Here is a 13,870-nt window from a genome sequence, read left to right as displayed (position 1 = left end):
GCTTGGGCCAGCCGTCTAGTTGGTACCCCCATGAGACTCAAAGAGAATGGCTCAGAGAAGCAGATGGGGGGTTTGGCTCTGCATTCGAGAGCCAGGTTCAGCCAGCTGAGTCCCACATCTGCCTCGCTGGTGGGATCTGCTTCTCAGAGCCTCAGATCTTCATTTGTAAATGGGCCTGCTCTGACCTTATTGGGCTTTTGGGGGGATTCCATGACTCACTCCATGAAGGGCATGGCTCGCTGAATTGCTCATAAAGAAAGCCACAGAGGTCTCACCCCAGAAGCCCAGAGAAGCGGGGCTCACATAGCAGGAGCTGTGCACAGTGGTGTCTGCACGGAGCCTGGCATTTGGGGATGGCAGGCTGGATAGAGGGCTCGGGAGGCCTCTTAGACCTGGTGCTGGACAGTCCAAGGCCAGCTCCATCCTGTATGAGGGTAGTGGCAAGGAAGGGTGCCTGGCGTGATCAGCCCACAGAACAAGGGGAGGAAGCAGACTGGGCTTAGACCAGCACAAGGGCCTGGGTCAGCTTCTCAAAGGCTGCCAGGGCCCCTGGGAGAGATGTAATGGGCAGGGGTGGGGCAATTCTCTCAGGTCTCAGCGTCTCTTTTCATTTCTCGGTGTGTTGTTGCTCGAAGTAAAAATGCATGGAGAGTAGTGGGTATATGCAAGGCTTGGGGACTGCAGGCAGTGCCTGTGGAGAATGGGTGGGGTGACTGTGGGCTTGCTGGCGCTGGTGGTGCAGAGGGAGAGGCGAGGCTGGTTCCTGCCACTGCATATGCAGGCTCAGAAGAGGACCCCCACTGTAGGCCATCCTGCCTTGAGCTCCTGAAAGCAGGGAGGAGTCCCATGACAATGGAATGTATTTGGAGCTTGAATCAGCCTAAGCCAGGCTGTGACCTTGTCCAGCTCCATTGTGGTGCCCAGAGGCCTTCGTGGGGATGGTGGCCAAGCCATACCCACAGCTCCACCAGGTCTCACCTGTCAGTGCAGGAACCTGAGCACCCAGGCCTCCCGCACCTGCCTGAGGTGCAGCCAGGAAGAGTTCTCACGTGAGGCTTCTCCCCAGCCCAGCCCTTTTACTTGTCCTTGCCTCTCGGCTCTCCAAGCACCTCTCCTCCTCCTCCTGCCCCGACCTTTGGCTCTGAGCACAGACCTCAGTGGTCTCATCTGTGAAAGGCAAGTCCAGCCCAACTGCTGTCACCCACTGCCCAGCCACCTGAGGGAAGGGTCCCAGGGACAGGTGGTGTAGCTTGGGAGGGACCATGGGCACTAAGCTGGACAGACCAGGTTGACCCACTCCATGCCTGGCCCACTTGCATCCAGATCCTCAGGGCCCCAGTCCTTGGTCCCTCTGACAACCCCTCCCTGCCTTAGAAAGTTCTGCTCCCTGGCTCTCCTGGGCCTTCCCCTTCCACCCCCGAGCCCCAACCCCTCAGGGAAATACAAACAGCCCCTGCTCCATCCAAATCTGGGTGATGAGCCTGGAAGCCTCAGCACAGGTGGTGAGAGGCTCTGAGGGACTGCATTCCGTCTCTGCATCCCATAACCACCTGCTTCCTCGTGGCCCTACTTCCTATGCCATCTGACTTGACCAGGAGCTCCCTGAAAACAGCAAATCAGATTGACCTCCGGGCCCCTCACAGGCCTGGAGAGGCTGGTGTGCCGGTGGCACTCATTGCCTGATGGCCGGCCAGCTGAGTGGACGGTGGCCGACACCGCCGTGCCTGACACATAGAACAGCAGCCCTTTAAGGAGGCTTCTATTCCTGTCTGCATCCTACAGATGAAGACATGGGGGCTTGGGGAGGTTAAGCAACCCGCCCAAGGCCATGAAGCTGATGAATGGGGAAAGAGATGTGCCCCAGGCACCCCCACCTATTCAGACCCTGTGACTTGATGCCCTTTCCTCTCTCAGATGCAGCCCTGAGCCAGGAAGGGCAGCCGAACGACCCTCCAGTGGTCAGGATGTGTGCGATGCCATCCTGGTCCTCCCTGAGGAGATCCCTGCCTCTGCCCATCCCTGAGGAAGGACAGCTGGTCCTCCGCCTGCTTATCACTCCCAGGACTGCACCGAGGGCCGGAGCATGCACCGCACACTCAGGTCCCCCTGCCGGGGCTTCCCCACGCCCCCAGGGGAAGGCACGGTCTATTCGGTCTGGCGCCCTAACTCCGCTTTAGGCCACTCCTCACCGTCACACTCTGTCCCTTCCCGCACAGGGCCTCCCAGTCCCCTGGCTCTGCCTGGCCAGCTCCTTCCACAAGGAATCAGAGAAAAACTCTTCCTTTCCTGGGACCCTTAGGACCCCATCAGCATTGTGGCTTCATCCTGATGGCCTTCACTGTAACTTGCCAGGGACCTCTAGACCTGTGCCACTCCAGATGGGGCTAGGGGTGTCCTGGCTGGGGGGGCCAGCGCACAGTACCTGCACAGCCTAGCCTACCCCTGAGGAAGGGCCTGAGCAGAGAGTTCCCAGGAGCCCCAGGGGGCTTCCCTCCGGGAGGTCTCTGTATGGCCCACATGCCCGCACCTGTGAGTCACCATGCATGTGACTGGTCTTCGTGTGCTGGGGTGTGAGCACGTGCCCATGTGGCAGGCCTGTGAGTTTGGAGCCAGCATGGTCTGGGGGCGCGTGTATGCACCATGCTGCTGTGTGCTCCTGGGTCTAGGTATTTCTGTGCACCTGCAGCTTTGTGGGGACCTGTGTGTACCCAGGTGTGGTTAAGAGGTCTGGTTGGTCTGTGTGGCTGTGGGTGACTTTCCTTAGGGCCACCCTTCCCCAGGGCTGTGAGTGCAGTGAGGAGGGGGGATGTCGCTGTGACAGAAGGACATTGGGGGCTCACCCCTATGTGGCCATGAAAGAGTGACACTGTGCCTTGGCCTGGACTCACTGCCTCAGAACCTCCCTTCCCTGCCTGAAGCTCCTGCCCAGAGCTCCCTTCCCCTCACCAGCATCCACTAGCTGCAGCCTGTGGGAGCAAACGGAGGGGAGCCCTGGAGCAGCTGGCTGGGGGTAAGCGAATCGCTCAACTTGGAAGACCCTGCTTTTGTAGTCAGGCCCCCCCAGGGTTAAATGTTAGCCCAACTCCTTTCTAAAAGCCTCCGTTTCTTCATCAGCAAAAGAGGGTGACAAATCCCTGGGTCACTAGAAGACTAGACGGGGTCAGGTTTCCACAGCAGATGCTCACTCACTGGGGACCTGTGACGATTGTGAAAATAATCATTATTATTACCAGTCCGAAGGTCTGCAGCTGAGGAAGAGCCCTGAAGAGTGGGCTGACAAAGTGGTGGGGAGCATGTGCCCCCAAGTCTTTGAAGGTTGGTGTGGCCGCAGATGGAGCCATGGAGGGGGAGCTGGGAGAGGGTGGGGGTAATGCCCTAGGAAGGTGGAGGGGTGGGGCTGGGGGAGGTTCGAAGCTGGAGCCCTCAGACTGTCCCATGTGGATGGAGTCCTGTGGGTCTGCAGGGCCTCCCAGCTGGGCCTGGTGCCAAGGGCAATGAGCACCTGGCTCAGGGACTGCCTCTGTCTTTCCAAAGCTGGCTGGCCATCCCAGACCTCTCACTGGCACTGAGAGGGCTGCTGGGCCTCCTCCCCTGCCATTGTCCGGCCTGTCCAGGTTCGGGGTTCGCCTCCGGGGCTCTGCTTGGGCCTCTCCTTTGCCCTCCAGGTCTGACGTGTGGGCTTTGGCCACCCTTGGGGAACCTCTTCCAGGAGAAGGGGCTCAGCTGGTTGGCCCAGGTTAGCTTCCGGGAGCAGGTAGAGGCCTCTCCGGGCCTAAGGCTGCCCCGTCCCGCCAGGTTGACCCCGGGTCACCATCCTGGTAGTGTCCGCCTTCTGCTGCCGCAGAGCCTGCAGAAAGACCCCTTTCACCTGGCCCAGGGTCTCGTGGTACATTCGGAAATCCTCCTCCTTTCCACGCAGGGCACTGCCCAGGGCAGCCTTCAGCATTTCATTCTCCTCCACCTGGATGGCCAGCCTGGGCCACATGAAGAAAGGGCTCAGTGTGGCCCACGCTAGCATACATGTGCTAGCACACATGTGTACAGGGGTACTGGGGACAGGGCTGGTGGCACGCTGCTCTTGCAGCTCTCTGACCTCTCCCCTCCTCCCCTGGACCCTGGGCGAGTACCATGTGGGATTCCTCTCTGTACCCGCCCACAGCCCTGGGCCTGGCACCCTGTAGTTCTCCCAAATGTTGGCTGCCTCAAGGATGAGTACTAATCTGTAGGGGTCCCCCACCCTTCCTTGAACATCACTGTCTTTGACCCTGAAAGTTTAACTGAGTGAGAAAAGTGGCTTCAGCAACCCAGGCTTAGTCAAACTCTTGGAACTTGGAGGCCATCAGAGATGCAGCTGGGTCTCTCTGCCCTCTGATGGCCAGCTGCTGAATTGCAGGCTTAGAATCCAGGACCAGCAGGTGGCCCTCTGGACAAACAACCCAAATGGGGAGAGACATGATCCTTCTGCCCATGGAAGTACTGCCACCCAGACAATGCCACCCTCAGGAAGATGGGACAGGAGAGCACCTGGTGGTCAGCTCCTCCATCTGAGCTTCCATGGGCACATTGGAGAGCTGGGTGAAGGATGGGTCCTTCCTTTCACTCCCGTTCGGGTTGAGCCTGGTGTTGGAGGTGGGCAGACCTGTGGGGCAGTAGCAGCCACTTTCTGTGATGAGGCCATGGCCCTGTGTAAACGCTCTCCTTCCCCGCTCTCCACTCCACTGCCTATTTCTTGCTTTCCCACTTGCTGAAACATTATACTTTCTTCAAGATGGAGGACAAGGCACATAGCCTATTAAGTTGTCCGAACACTATGTCAGATCACTACGCCTGAAACTAACACTATGTGTCAACTATACTTCAATTCAATTTTTTTTTTTTCTTTAAGATGCAGGACAAGGGCTGCCTCCTTCCTTGATGCCTGCTCTGTATTCCCTTGGACTCACGCTTGGGTCTCTTCTACAGCCCTGATTGTGCTTACTAAGGTGGGTCCTCTTGTGACTGTCTCCATCTTTGCAATTCACAAGTTTCTGGCAGGCAGCCAGGGCTGAAGTCTGCTCTGCATTTGAGCCTGAGTCTAGATCACCACTGCCTCTTACGCCCTCATACCACTGAGTCCTCCCTGCCTCCAAAGCCTACCCTGACCTGCTCCCTACATTCATATAGGGGTCCATGGTGGCCAGGGCCAGAGGCCACAGAATACTCAGAAAAAGAAATCAAAGGTGACTGGTAGGAATTTGGACACCATCCGGCATCAGAAAACCCATGCAGAAAAGGCCCTCAGAGGTGGCGTGGTTCTCAGGGATGGTGTGGCCCAGGGAAAATCACCTGGCATCAGTAGACTTGGCTTTCACCCCCTGCTGTATGGCCTCTGGTAAACCATCAACCTTTCTGAGCTGGTTTTCTCATCTGTAAAATGAGGATAATAGTTCTTGCCTCCAGAGCTTTGTGAGGCCTGGGTGAATTCATTTTTTTACCTTGAGGCCCTAAGTGATCAGACCACCTCCTCAGAATTCTGTCATTTCTCTGAGCTTGCCTCATGCTCCCCTCCCCTCACCACGTGCCAGCCTCACTTGCTATGCCTTGCTATTCCTTCAAGCCTCCAGCCAAGCTCTCACTGCAGTGCCTTTGCACTTGCTTTTCTGTAGAGTATCTGTACGCCTCATCGCCTGCCCCTCCCGCTGTCTCTGTGTGGATGCCAGCTCCTCAGTGAGGTCTTCACTGGCCTCCTGGAAACCAGCTGCTCTCTCAGTGCCTCCTATCCCCTCCTCTGCTGCCCCAGCCCCAGCCTCTATCTGACTTAGCATGTCTCTTACTATTTTTTGTTTTGTTTTGTTTTTGTAAATTATCCATCTTCCTCACTGGAGTGTAACTGCCATTGGAGGGGCCAAATTCCAGACTCAGGTCTCCTCTTTCTACAGATGGGGGTGGTGGTGCTCTAATCCCTGAAGTAGTGGTGCTCTGCCCACATCACAGGCCAGCAGGTGGAAAAGGCCACAAGGACACTTTCTGTCAAGCAACTGCTCTTTGCTGTCTAGGCAGAACTAAAATGGTTTGTTCTACTGTGGCTGAGCACCCCCTGGATAGATTACTCAGGACATAAGCCCCAGGCCCAGTGACACCACATTCCTAGAGGACCTATTCTTGAAGGTCCAGCAGGGCTAACCTATAGGGACCTTCCCCAGCCTGAACCCTCAGCAGCTACTGGAAGGGCCCTTGAGTTCTCGGCCTTGCTGATGAGACAAGGGAAAATTGCACAACTTCTGCTTTGTACCTCATCCTGACATGTGTTTCTGGAACATTCTGATCTTATCTGGGCTGGGGACAAAGGTCTGAGTGTCCTTGTTAGGGGAGGAGATGGGGGATGGACTGCAGTGTGGAGAGGCAGGGCAGTGGGGGCTGAACCTCCACTCCAGAGCCTATTGGGGATTGGGATGGGGACATCAGAGGGAGGCCGGTCTAGCCCCTCTGTACTAAAGATTCTTCCCTCCTTGGATTCCGGTGCTGGCATCCTGCACCCCTAGCTGGGCCCAGCCGCATAAGATGCTGATGCTGCTGGTCCGGGGATCACACCTTAAGAATCACTGTGTTAGGGGCACCCAGGTGGCTCAGTTGGTTAAGCATCTGCCTTTAACTTAGGTCATGATCCCAGAGTCCTAGGATTGAGCCCCACATTAAGCCCCGCATCAGGCTACTGGTTCAGTGGGGAGTCTACCTCTCCCTTTCCCTATTCCCTTTACCCAGCTCTTGTGCTCTCTCTCTCAAATAAATAAATAAAATCTTTAAAAAAACATCACTGTGTTAGAGCAATAAATCTTTTAGTTGAGGACAACAAAATCTCCCTCTGCAGCTAGGCATGGTCATGTGACTAGGATCTGTCCTGGGGATGAAGGCAGAAGTGACATAAGCAGCCTTAGCCTCATGCCCTTAAAAGGTGAGGAGCAGGTTGTCCCCCCCTTCCCTCCTCTCCTTCCTGCTGCTGGTGGGGAAGCTAAAGGCACCACCTTAGACCATGGAGGCTGCATGTTGGGCATGGTGGGACAGAAGATGGAGCCGCCCTGTCCCCAGGTCTATGGAGAAGCCTCATCACCCCTGCTTACTTCATCTCTGCTCAAATGCAGCCAGCAGCAGAGACAGAATCTTTTCCTGGTCAGCCACTGCTGCCCTGGCCTCCTTGCAGGCCAACTTTGCCCCGGGACCAACTCTAAACAGCCTCATCTTGGGGCAGAGGGTTAAGGGCTAGGGTGGGGGCGGCAGCTGAAGTCATTTAGCAGAGGCACGGTCACCCCTCGGAAGGGTTTGCAGATATCTGGGTCAGGGCCACGTGCGAGCCCGTTGGGGCTCCTGGTTCTGACCAGGAGGCCAAGGAAAGAGGACCCCCAGCAGCACGGGCAGGCAGAGCGCCACCCTGATGGAGGCTTCTGCTTCCCATGTTCTTCTCGAAGGGACTGAACCAGTGCTGCTGATGGGCTTCTCCATTAGCAGCAAGGCTGCCCCCTCCCTGCCCCGACACTGGGGCCCCTGGTCCAGCCCCTACCTGTTTTGCTCCTGGGGGCTCCTCTCTGACTGACCGACGTCCTCCCAGGCTCCAGGCGCATCTTCTCGAGATGTTGCTCTAGCACCACGCTGCGGTGCCGCTCCTCCTGCAGCTTCTTCTCAGATTCCAGAAGCTTGCTGTTGCTCTCCTCCACCCTGGGGATCAGACAGGAGGGGCTGCTGTACCCCAGGGCAGGCAGGGGCAGCCCCCACCCCAGCAGCTCTGGCTCTCAGAGAGGCAGGCGCGACTTACACCAGTGGTGGTGTGACTTGTCCTTTATTTTTACTGCAGGAACACAGGAACATGTGTTTAAAAATCATATAGTTCTCTCCAAGGCTTAAAATGAAAAGCTTGCCAGCCGCTCACACTCCTCCCCACTCCCATTTCCGGCTCTCCAGAAGCAATCGCTTAGAACACTTTGAGCTGTTTCTTTGAATATTTACTGCCGTATTTCTACAGATGCCCATACTGCTATTTTTCAAGATTTAAATATAATCTTTAGACTTCCTGTCACGCAACACGAGAATTTAGCTTGCGTTTAACCCTCTCAAACAGAGTCAGCCCTTACCAAACAGAATCACCCCTCCACCTCCCAAGGTAATTACATACATTTTTCAGCTGAATTAATAGTAAGGGGTGTATTAGTTTTCTGTTGCTGCTGTAACAAATTACCACAAACTTAGCAGCTTAAAACAACACGCATTTATTATCTCACAGTTCTGAAAGTCAAAGATCAGCAGGCTCTGTTGGTTAGTCAAGCCAAAATCAGAGGCATTGGCTGACCTGGGCTCTTACCTGGAGATTCTGGGGGAGAGTCCACTTCTAGGATTACTCAGGTTATTAAAAACATTCAGACCCAGTTGAAGGACTGAGGTCCCTGTTTCCTGCTGGCTGTTGGCTGGGTGATTTTCATCTTTTAGACTTCCCTTGGCCCTCTAGAGCTTCAAGGCCAAACAGATACCCTGAGCATGCTCTGAATCTATCCGACTTCTGTAGCATCTCTCTGGATGACCCCAGCTGGAGAAATTTCTCTGCTTTTAAGAGCTCAAGTGATTAGATTGGGCCCACCTGGTAATCCAGGATAATCTTCCTATTTTAGGGCCCATAACTATAATTACATCTGCAAAGTCCCTTTTGCCATATATCATAAAGTGTTCACAGACACAACAGCAGGGAGTGAAGGGCATGGGAGACGAAAATCCTGTCTACCACAGGGAGTTACATTAGAATAATTATTCAAACATGGAACATGGCAATGGTCACATTTTCTTTCTTATTTTTTTTTTTTTTGCTTTTCTCGGAGTTAGTGATTGCCTTCTGTTTATTATTATTTATTGTTATGACTTATTATTATTTTCCATATGCCCATAATGAATTCCTGGGACTTGAAGATACTGCCATTTGGCCATTTCACATGAAAGATTTGTTTAATCTCACTGGGGCTGGGGTTACGGTCTCTCCTGTGGCTAGGTATGGCATTTCAGACTTCTGTGATACAGAAGATTCAGCTAGAACGCCAGGACTCCCTGAAATGTAACCTAAGCAAAGGGTTGCATACACACATGCAAATCAGAGTGGAGGTCTGGAAATTTACAGTGTTGGAGGAAGTGGTCTTCCACTTCAGTGAAGAGTCAACAAGGAGCAGAATGGTGACAATTATCAACAGCATACAACTACCAACACAAAGCTGTGTACTAACACAGTTATTCAGCTAACTTGACTTGTTCAAGCATGGTCCCTGAAACTTTATTTGCAAAAGCCAAAAACAAACAAACAAACAAACAAACAAACAAAAAAACCCAACCCCATAAAAAACTACAAGTCCATCAATAGAGGAAATACAGAATGAATGGTAAATATTCATACCATGGAATGTGATAGAATAGGGCAGGGCTCAACACACTGGCTGTCAGCCCTATGTCCACAGGTAGCTATTTCAACTGAAATCAATGAAAAGGAAATATAATTAAAAATTCAGTTCTTCAGTCACACCAGCCCCATTTCAAGTGATCCAAGTCACATGTGGCTAACGGCCCCTGCACTGGACAGTAGAGCTATAGAACATCTCCACCATCGCAGAAAGTTCTGCTGGACAGCACTGGTCTGGCCACGAGAAGGAATGAAGTAGAGCTACATGTACAAACACAGATCTCCACATCATGGGATCAGAGAAGAAAAGCAAGTGAAACAAGAATGCGTACAATATGATGCCGCTTATATAAATAAAGGACAAATAAGTCATAGCGGGTTAACACAATAAAAATGCTCCTTAGCCATAAAAAAGAATACGTACTGACCTGAAGAGGATGTCTGAGATACATTATTGAGTGAACGAAGTAGCAGAAGATTATGCATTATATATAACCTAATTAAAAATTTTATAACAGATTAAAAATTTAAAAACAAATAGATACCAGCGCTCAGGAAACTCAGCCAATGCGCTGACAACAGGGACGTGCACCAGTTACTGACTAGACAGCGGGGGAAGGGTGAGGGGCTTTCATTTTTCTGTCGTGTATTTCAGCAATGTTTACATTTTACTGAGGTTCGTATTCTGTTTGCGCTGGAGGAAATAAACGAACAGCAAACACCACAGCAATGCGAAAGCACTTGATGATTCCCACAGAGTTTAGGAACAACCAAACCTTTGGTTTCTCCTTCCCAAATGGGCCTTCCTCATCTTGATAAATGTCACCGCCAACCATACGGTTGCCTAGCTTAAACACCCGGGGAGCACTCTTGCCTTCTCTCTCCTCCTTGCCGCTTGCGGCTTCCGATTTATCCACAGGCCCTGCAGCTCCTCCTCTGAACACACACTGGGGCCAGCCTCCTTCACCTGATCTGGGGCTGCTCCTCCCCAGGCCTCCCTCCACACTTTCTCTTTTCTTTTCTTTTCTTTTCTTTTCTTTTCTTTTCTTTTCTTTTCTTTCTTTCCTTTGTTTCTTTTCTTTCTTTCTTTCTTTCTTTCTTTCTTTCTTTCTTTCTTTCTCTTTCATATTTTATTTATTTTCAGAGACAGAGCAAAAGCAGGGGAGCAGCAGGCAGAGGGAGAGGGAGAAGCAGGCTCTCCACTGAGCAGGGAACCCAATATGGGACTCGATCCCAGGACCCTGGGATCATGACTGAGGCCGAAGGCAGCCACTTAACCGACTGAGCCACTCAGGTGTCCCACAGTTTCACTTTCTAATCAAGTCTTCCCATTGGGATTCTGATTATTCTCTTTGGACCAGTCTTGATTCTCACATATTATTTTCTTCTTTGATCACAAAATGGGCTAATTTGTCTCGATGCTTGTCATGGCTTCTGGGTAACTCTTACCAGCTCTCTCACACCATGTGCATCAACCTTCTGACAGACCAGATTTTTTTTTTTGTCATTTTACTTTGTAATTGACTTTTTTAAAGATTTTATTTATTTGACAGACAGAGATCACAAGTAGGCAGAGAGGCAGGCAGAGAAGGGGCGGGGAGCAGGCTCCCCGCTGAGCAGAGAGCCCGATGCGGGGCTCGATCCCAGGACCCCGAGATCATGACCCGAGTCGAAGGCAGAGGCCTCAACCCACTGAGCCACCAGGTGCCCCTTTGTAATTGATTTTTATTAGAATTCAAGAGTCTGACCAAACTGACCCAGTGGCAGTGTAAAGTGAATGATATTAAGTAAGGCAAGTCTTTTGTGAATATGTTCATGTAAAAATTTTGTTTTCATGAGGACTATAAGTGTGGGGATACTGACAAAGGATACTCAGATAAGGAGGTCCCCCTACCCAGGTATTAATTTAATATAAATGATACAAGATCTTTATGAAAGACAAACATACATAATATTATACTACATACATAATACTGTATACATAATTCATAAAGAGCTCTTTATGGATGTAAAGAAAAAATATAAATGACTCCCTAAAAAATGTGCAATAGTTTGAATAGATATTTAACAGAAAAGGCTATAAACAGGGGCACTCAGTTGGGTGGCTCAGTCTGTTAAGCATCTGCCTTCGGCTCAGGTAATGATCCCAGGGTCCTGGGATTGAGTCACACATCAGGCTCCCTGCTCAGCGGGAGCCTGATTCTCCCTCTACCTTCCCCCCTGCTTATGATCTCTCTCTCTGATAAATAAATAAAATATTTTTTAAAAAGGCTATAAGCATGTGAAAAATATACCCATCCCCACTTTTGGTTATAGCAAAGTAGATCAAAACAACTGAGATAATACTGTTCCTTTATTAGTTTGGAAATATGTTATGGATTGATAAAACTTTGTAGTGGTGAGGGTATGGGGAAATGGCAGATAGTTCCCATTATTAATGGGAATGCAAATGGATTTATGTTAAAAGGGCAATAGACCATTATTTGTGAACATTTAAATGTACACATTCTTTGATCCAGTGATTCCATTTAGAAACTGACAGTGATACACTCTCGCAAAAATGAGAAGATGTGTTTAGCATGAGTTCATCTTGTAATAAAAATGTGCATATGTGCACATATGTCCAGGCACGTATATTCATATATCTGCAGGTACATTTTTGGATGTGCAAAGAAAACATTTTAGAAGTTCTGGCAGTTCTTTTCTATGGGGAATGGGGAACTGCAGGTTGGAAAAGAAGGCTTTTTACAATAACAGAAATACGTTTGTAATAGAAAAACTAATAAAACTTCCAATTGCATAGAGCAGGGATTTTGATGCCAATGTGAGGGCAGAAGCTATAATCCTGGGTTCCTATAAGGCAGCAAACTGCAAGGAAGCTCCCTGCATGATTCTGGAAGTCTCCAGAGTGCCCAGTTTGCAATAAAAGACTGAGACACCCATAAGCCAGGGAAGTGGTAAGGAAGCCTGTAGTCTATCAGGGCCTTAAGTGTGGGAGGGGGGAAGCACCAATCACGAGAAACTGAAACACAAGGCCAGTGCTCATGTGCTCAGGAAACCCTAAAACAATAAATTAGCATAAAGAACCAATCAGAGACCACTGAACCCCAAAGCTCCACAGAGACAAAAGCAGAACCATTCCACAGGAGCACTTTCCTAACCCGAGAACTCCCACAGGAAAAGACTATAAACCAACAACACTGAAGACAAGCTCACAGAAATAACATGAAAGTGCAAACCACATAGAGAAATTGTTCACTACAAGGGGAAGTCAACAGACATTAATTAGGGTCGTAAGTAATGAAGAGGAGAGAGCAACTCTGAAGGGATGAGTGAGTTTAAAATTAATACAAGGAGAAGTCTTCCTCATGAAGGCTTCTTTTTACTGCTAGAAGTGAAAAAATAAGTTATTAAAATAGGTTTCGTGGCAGAGGAAGTGCAACTGAAGAGATTTAGGGAGCTGGAAGCCAGATTTGAAGAAACCATGCAGTTATCAGCCCAAAATATCACAGAGGTTTAAGAGCTACAGAGAAAAGAAGAAGAAGGTCTACTGTGGGCTGACTAGGCATTTCAGACGAGAAGAACAGAAACAATGAGGAGAGGCAACACATGGAGAGATGCCCTTGGCAATATACAGACTGAAGACCTCGGAATGAAAAAGCACACCAATTCCCAAGTAGCAGAAATACAATGAGATAGAGTACATAGACCCACCACAGTGAGACTTCCAAATACCAAAGACAAAAGGAATATCTGAAAAAACATCTAGAGAGAAAAGAGGTGACTAGGAAGGAACAACAACCAGACTGACAGCAGATTTCTTTTTGGCCACAGCGGATGCTCAAAGACAGTGAGCTCTCATAGCCTCCCAGTGCAGAGAGAAAGTACCTGAACATCTAGACTTCTACACCAAATGAAATTCTCTTTCAAGTGAAAGGCAGAATAAAGATTCCAAAATAAGCAAGGACACGGAGGGCTTACTATCCACGTGATCTCAGCGGAACAAAAGGAATCCCTTCAGTAAGAAGGAAGCTGAAGCCAGAAGGGAAACTGAGAAAGTAGAAGCAAGAGTGACAGGAGACATTTTTGAGTTGGCCAAAGTAAGTGAACACTGGCTAATTTTTTTTTAAAGATTTTATTTATTTATTTGACAGACAGAGATCACAAGTAGGCAGAGAGTCAGGCGGGGAAGGGGAGCGGGGAGAAGGTTCCCCACTGAGCAGAGACCCAGATGTGGGGCTCGATCCCAGGACCCTGAGACCATGACTTGAGCCGAAGGCAGAGGCTTAACCCACTGAGCCACCCAGGCACCCCTGGCTAATTTTTAAAAAGATTAACTTGGAGGGTTAATGTCAGAAGGTTTAGAAAGAAGAATGCAGTATTAGAGAAATTTAGAAACCAGTAACATGAAAGACACAAGTAGGGGAGTCAGAGTTAAACACTGTAAACTTCTCAGGGTACCTGGGT

The 13,870-nt window shown here is 50.3% G+C and overlaps 1 protein-coding gene across 6 annotated transcripts in view; it reads right to left on the bottom strand.

The window, feature by feature from the left end:
• Positions 1–3,525: 3,525 nt before the first annotated feature.
• CCDC13 (coiled-coil domain containing 13) overlaps positions 3,526–13,870 on the bottom strand; it is a 51,414-nt gene continuing 41,069 nt past the window's right edge. For 3 of the 6 annotated variants that reach the window (XM_032861059.1, XM_032861057.1, XM_032861058.1), the window contains 3 exons: positions 7,535–7,689; positions 4,525–4,639; positions 3,526–3,974 (listed from right to left, as the gene is read on the bottom strand). In XM_032861059.1, the coding sequence (XP_032716950.1) occupies positions 3,773–3,974; positions 4,525–4,639; positions 7,535–7,689 (472 nt within the window). In that variant the 3' untranslated portion in view covers positions 3,526–3,772. Of the gene's footprint in view, positions 3,975–4,524; positions 4,640–4,882; positions 5,407–7,534; positions 7,690–13,870 lie in introns of those variants that run through there. The other 3 variants (XM_032861061.1, XM_032861062.1, XM_032861060.1) reach the window with 3 other exon arrangements.

This window comes from Lontra canadensis, unplaced genomic scaffold (genome assembly GCF_010015895.1).
Source record: "Lontra canadensis isolate GAN:19392208 unplaced genomic scaffold, GSC_riverotter_1.0 scaffold20, whole genome shotgun sequence".
NCBI lineage: Eukaryota > Metazoa > Chordata > Mammalia > Carnivora > Mustelidae > Lontra > Lontra canadensis.
The sequence above is the reverse complement of the archived record's forward strand: the minus strand, read 5'-3'. Positions and strand labels throughout refer to the sequence as shown.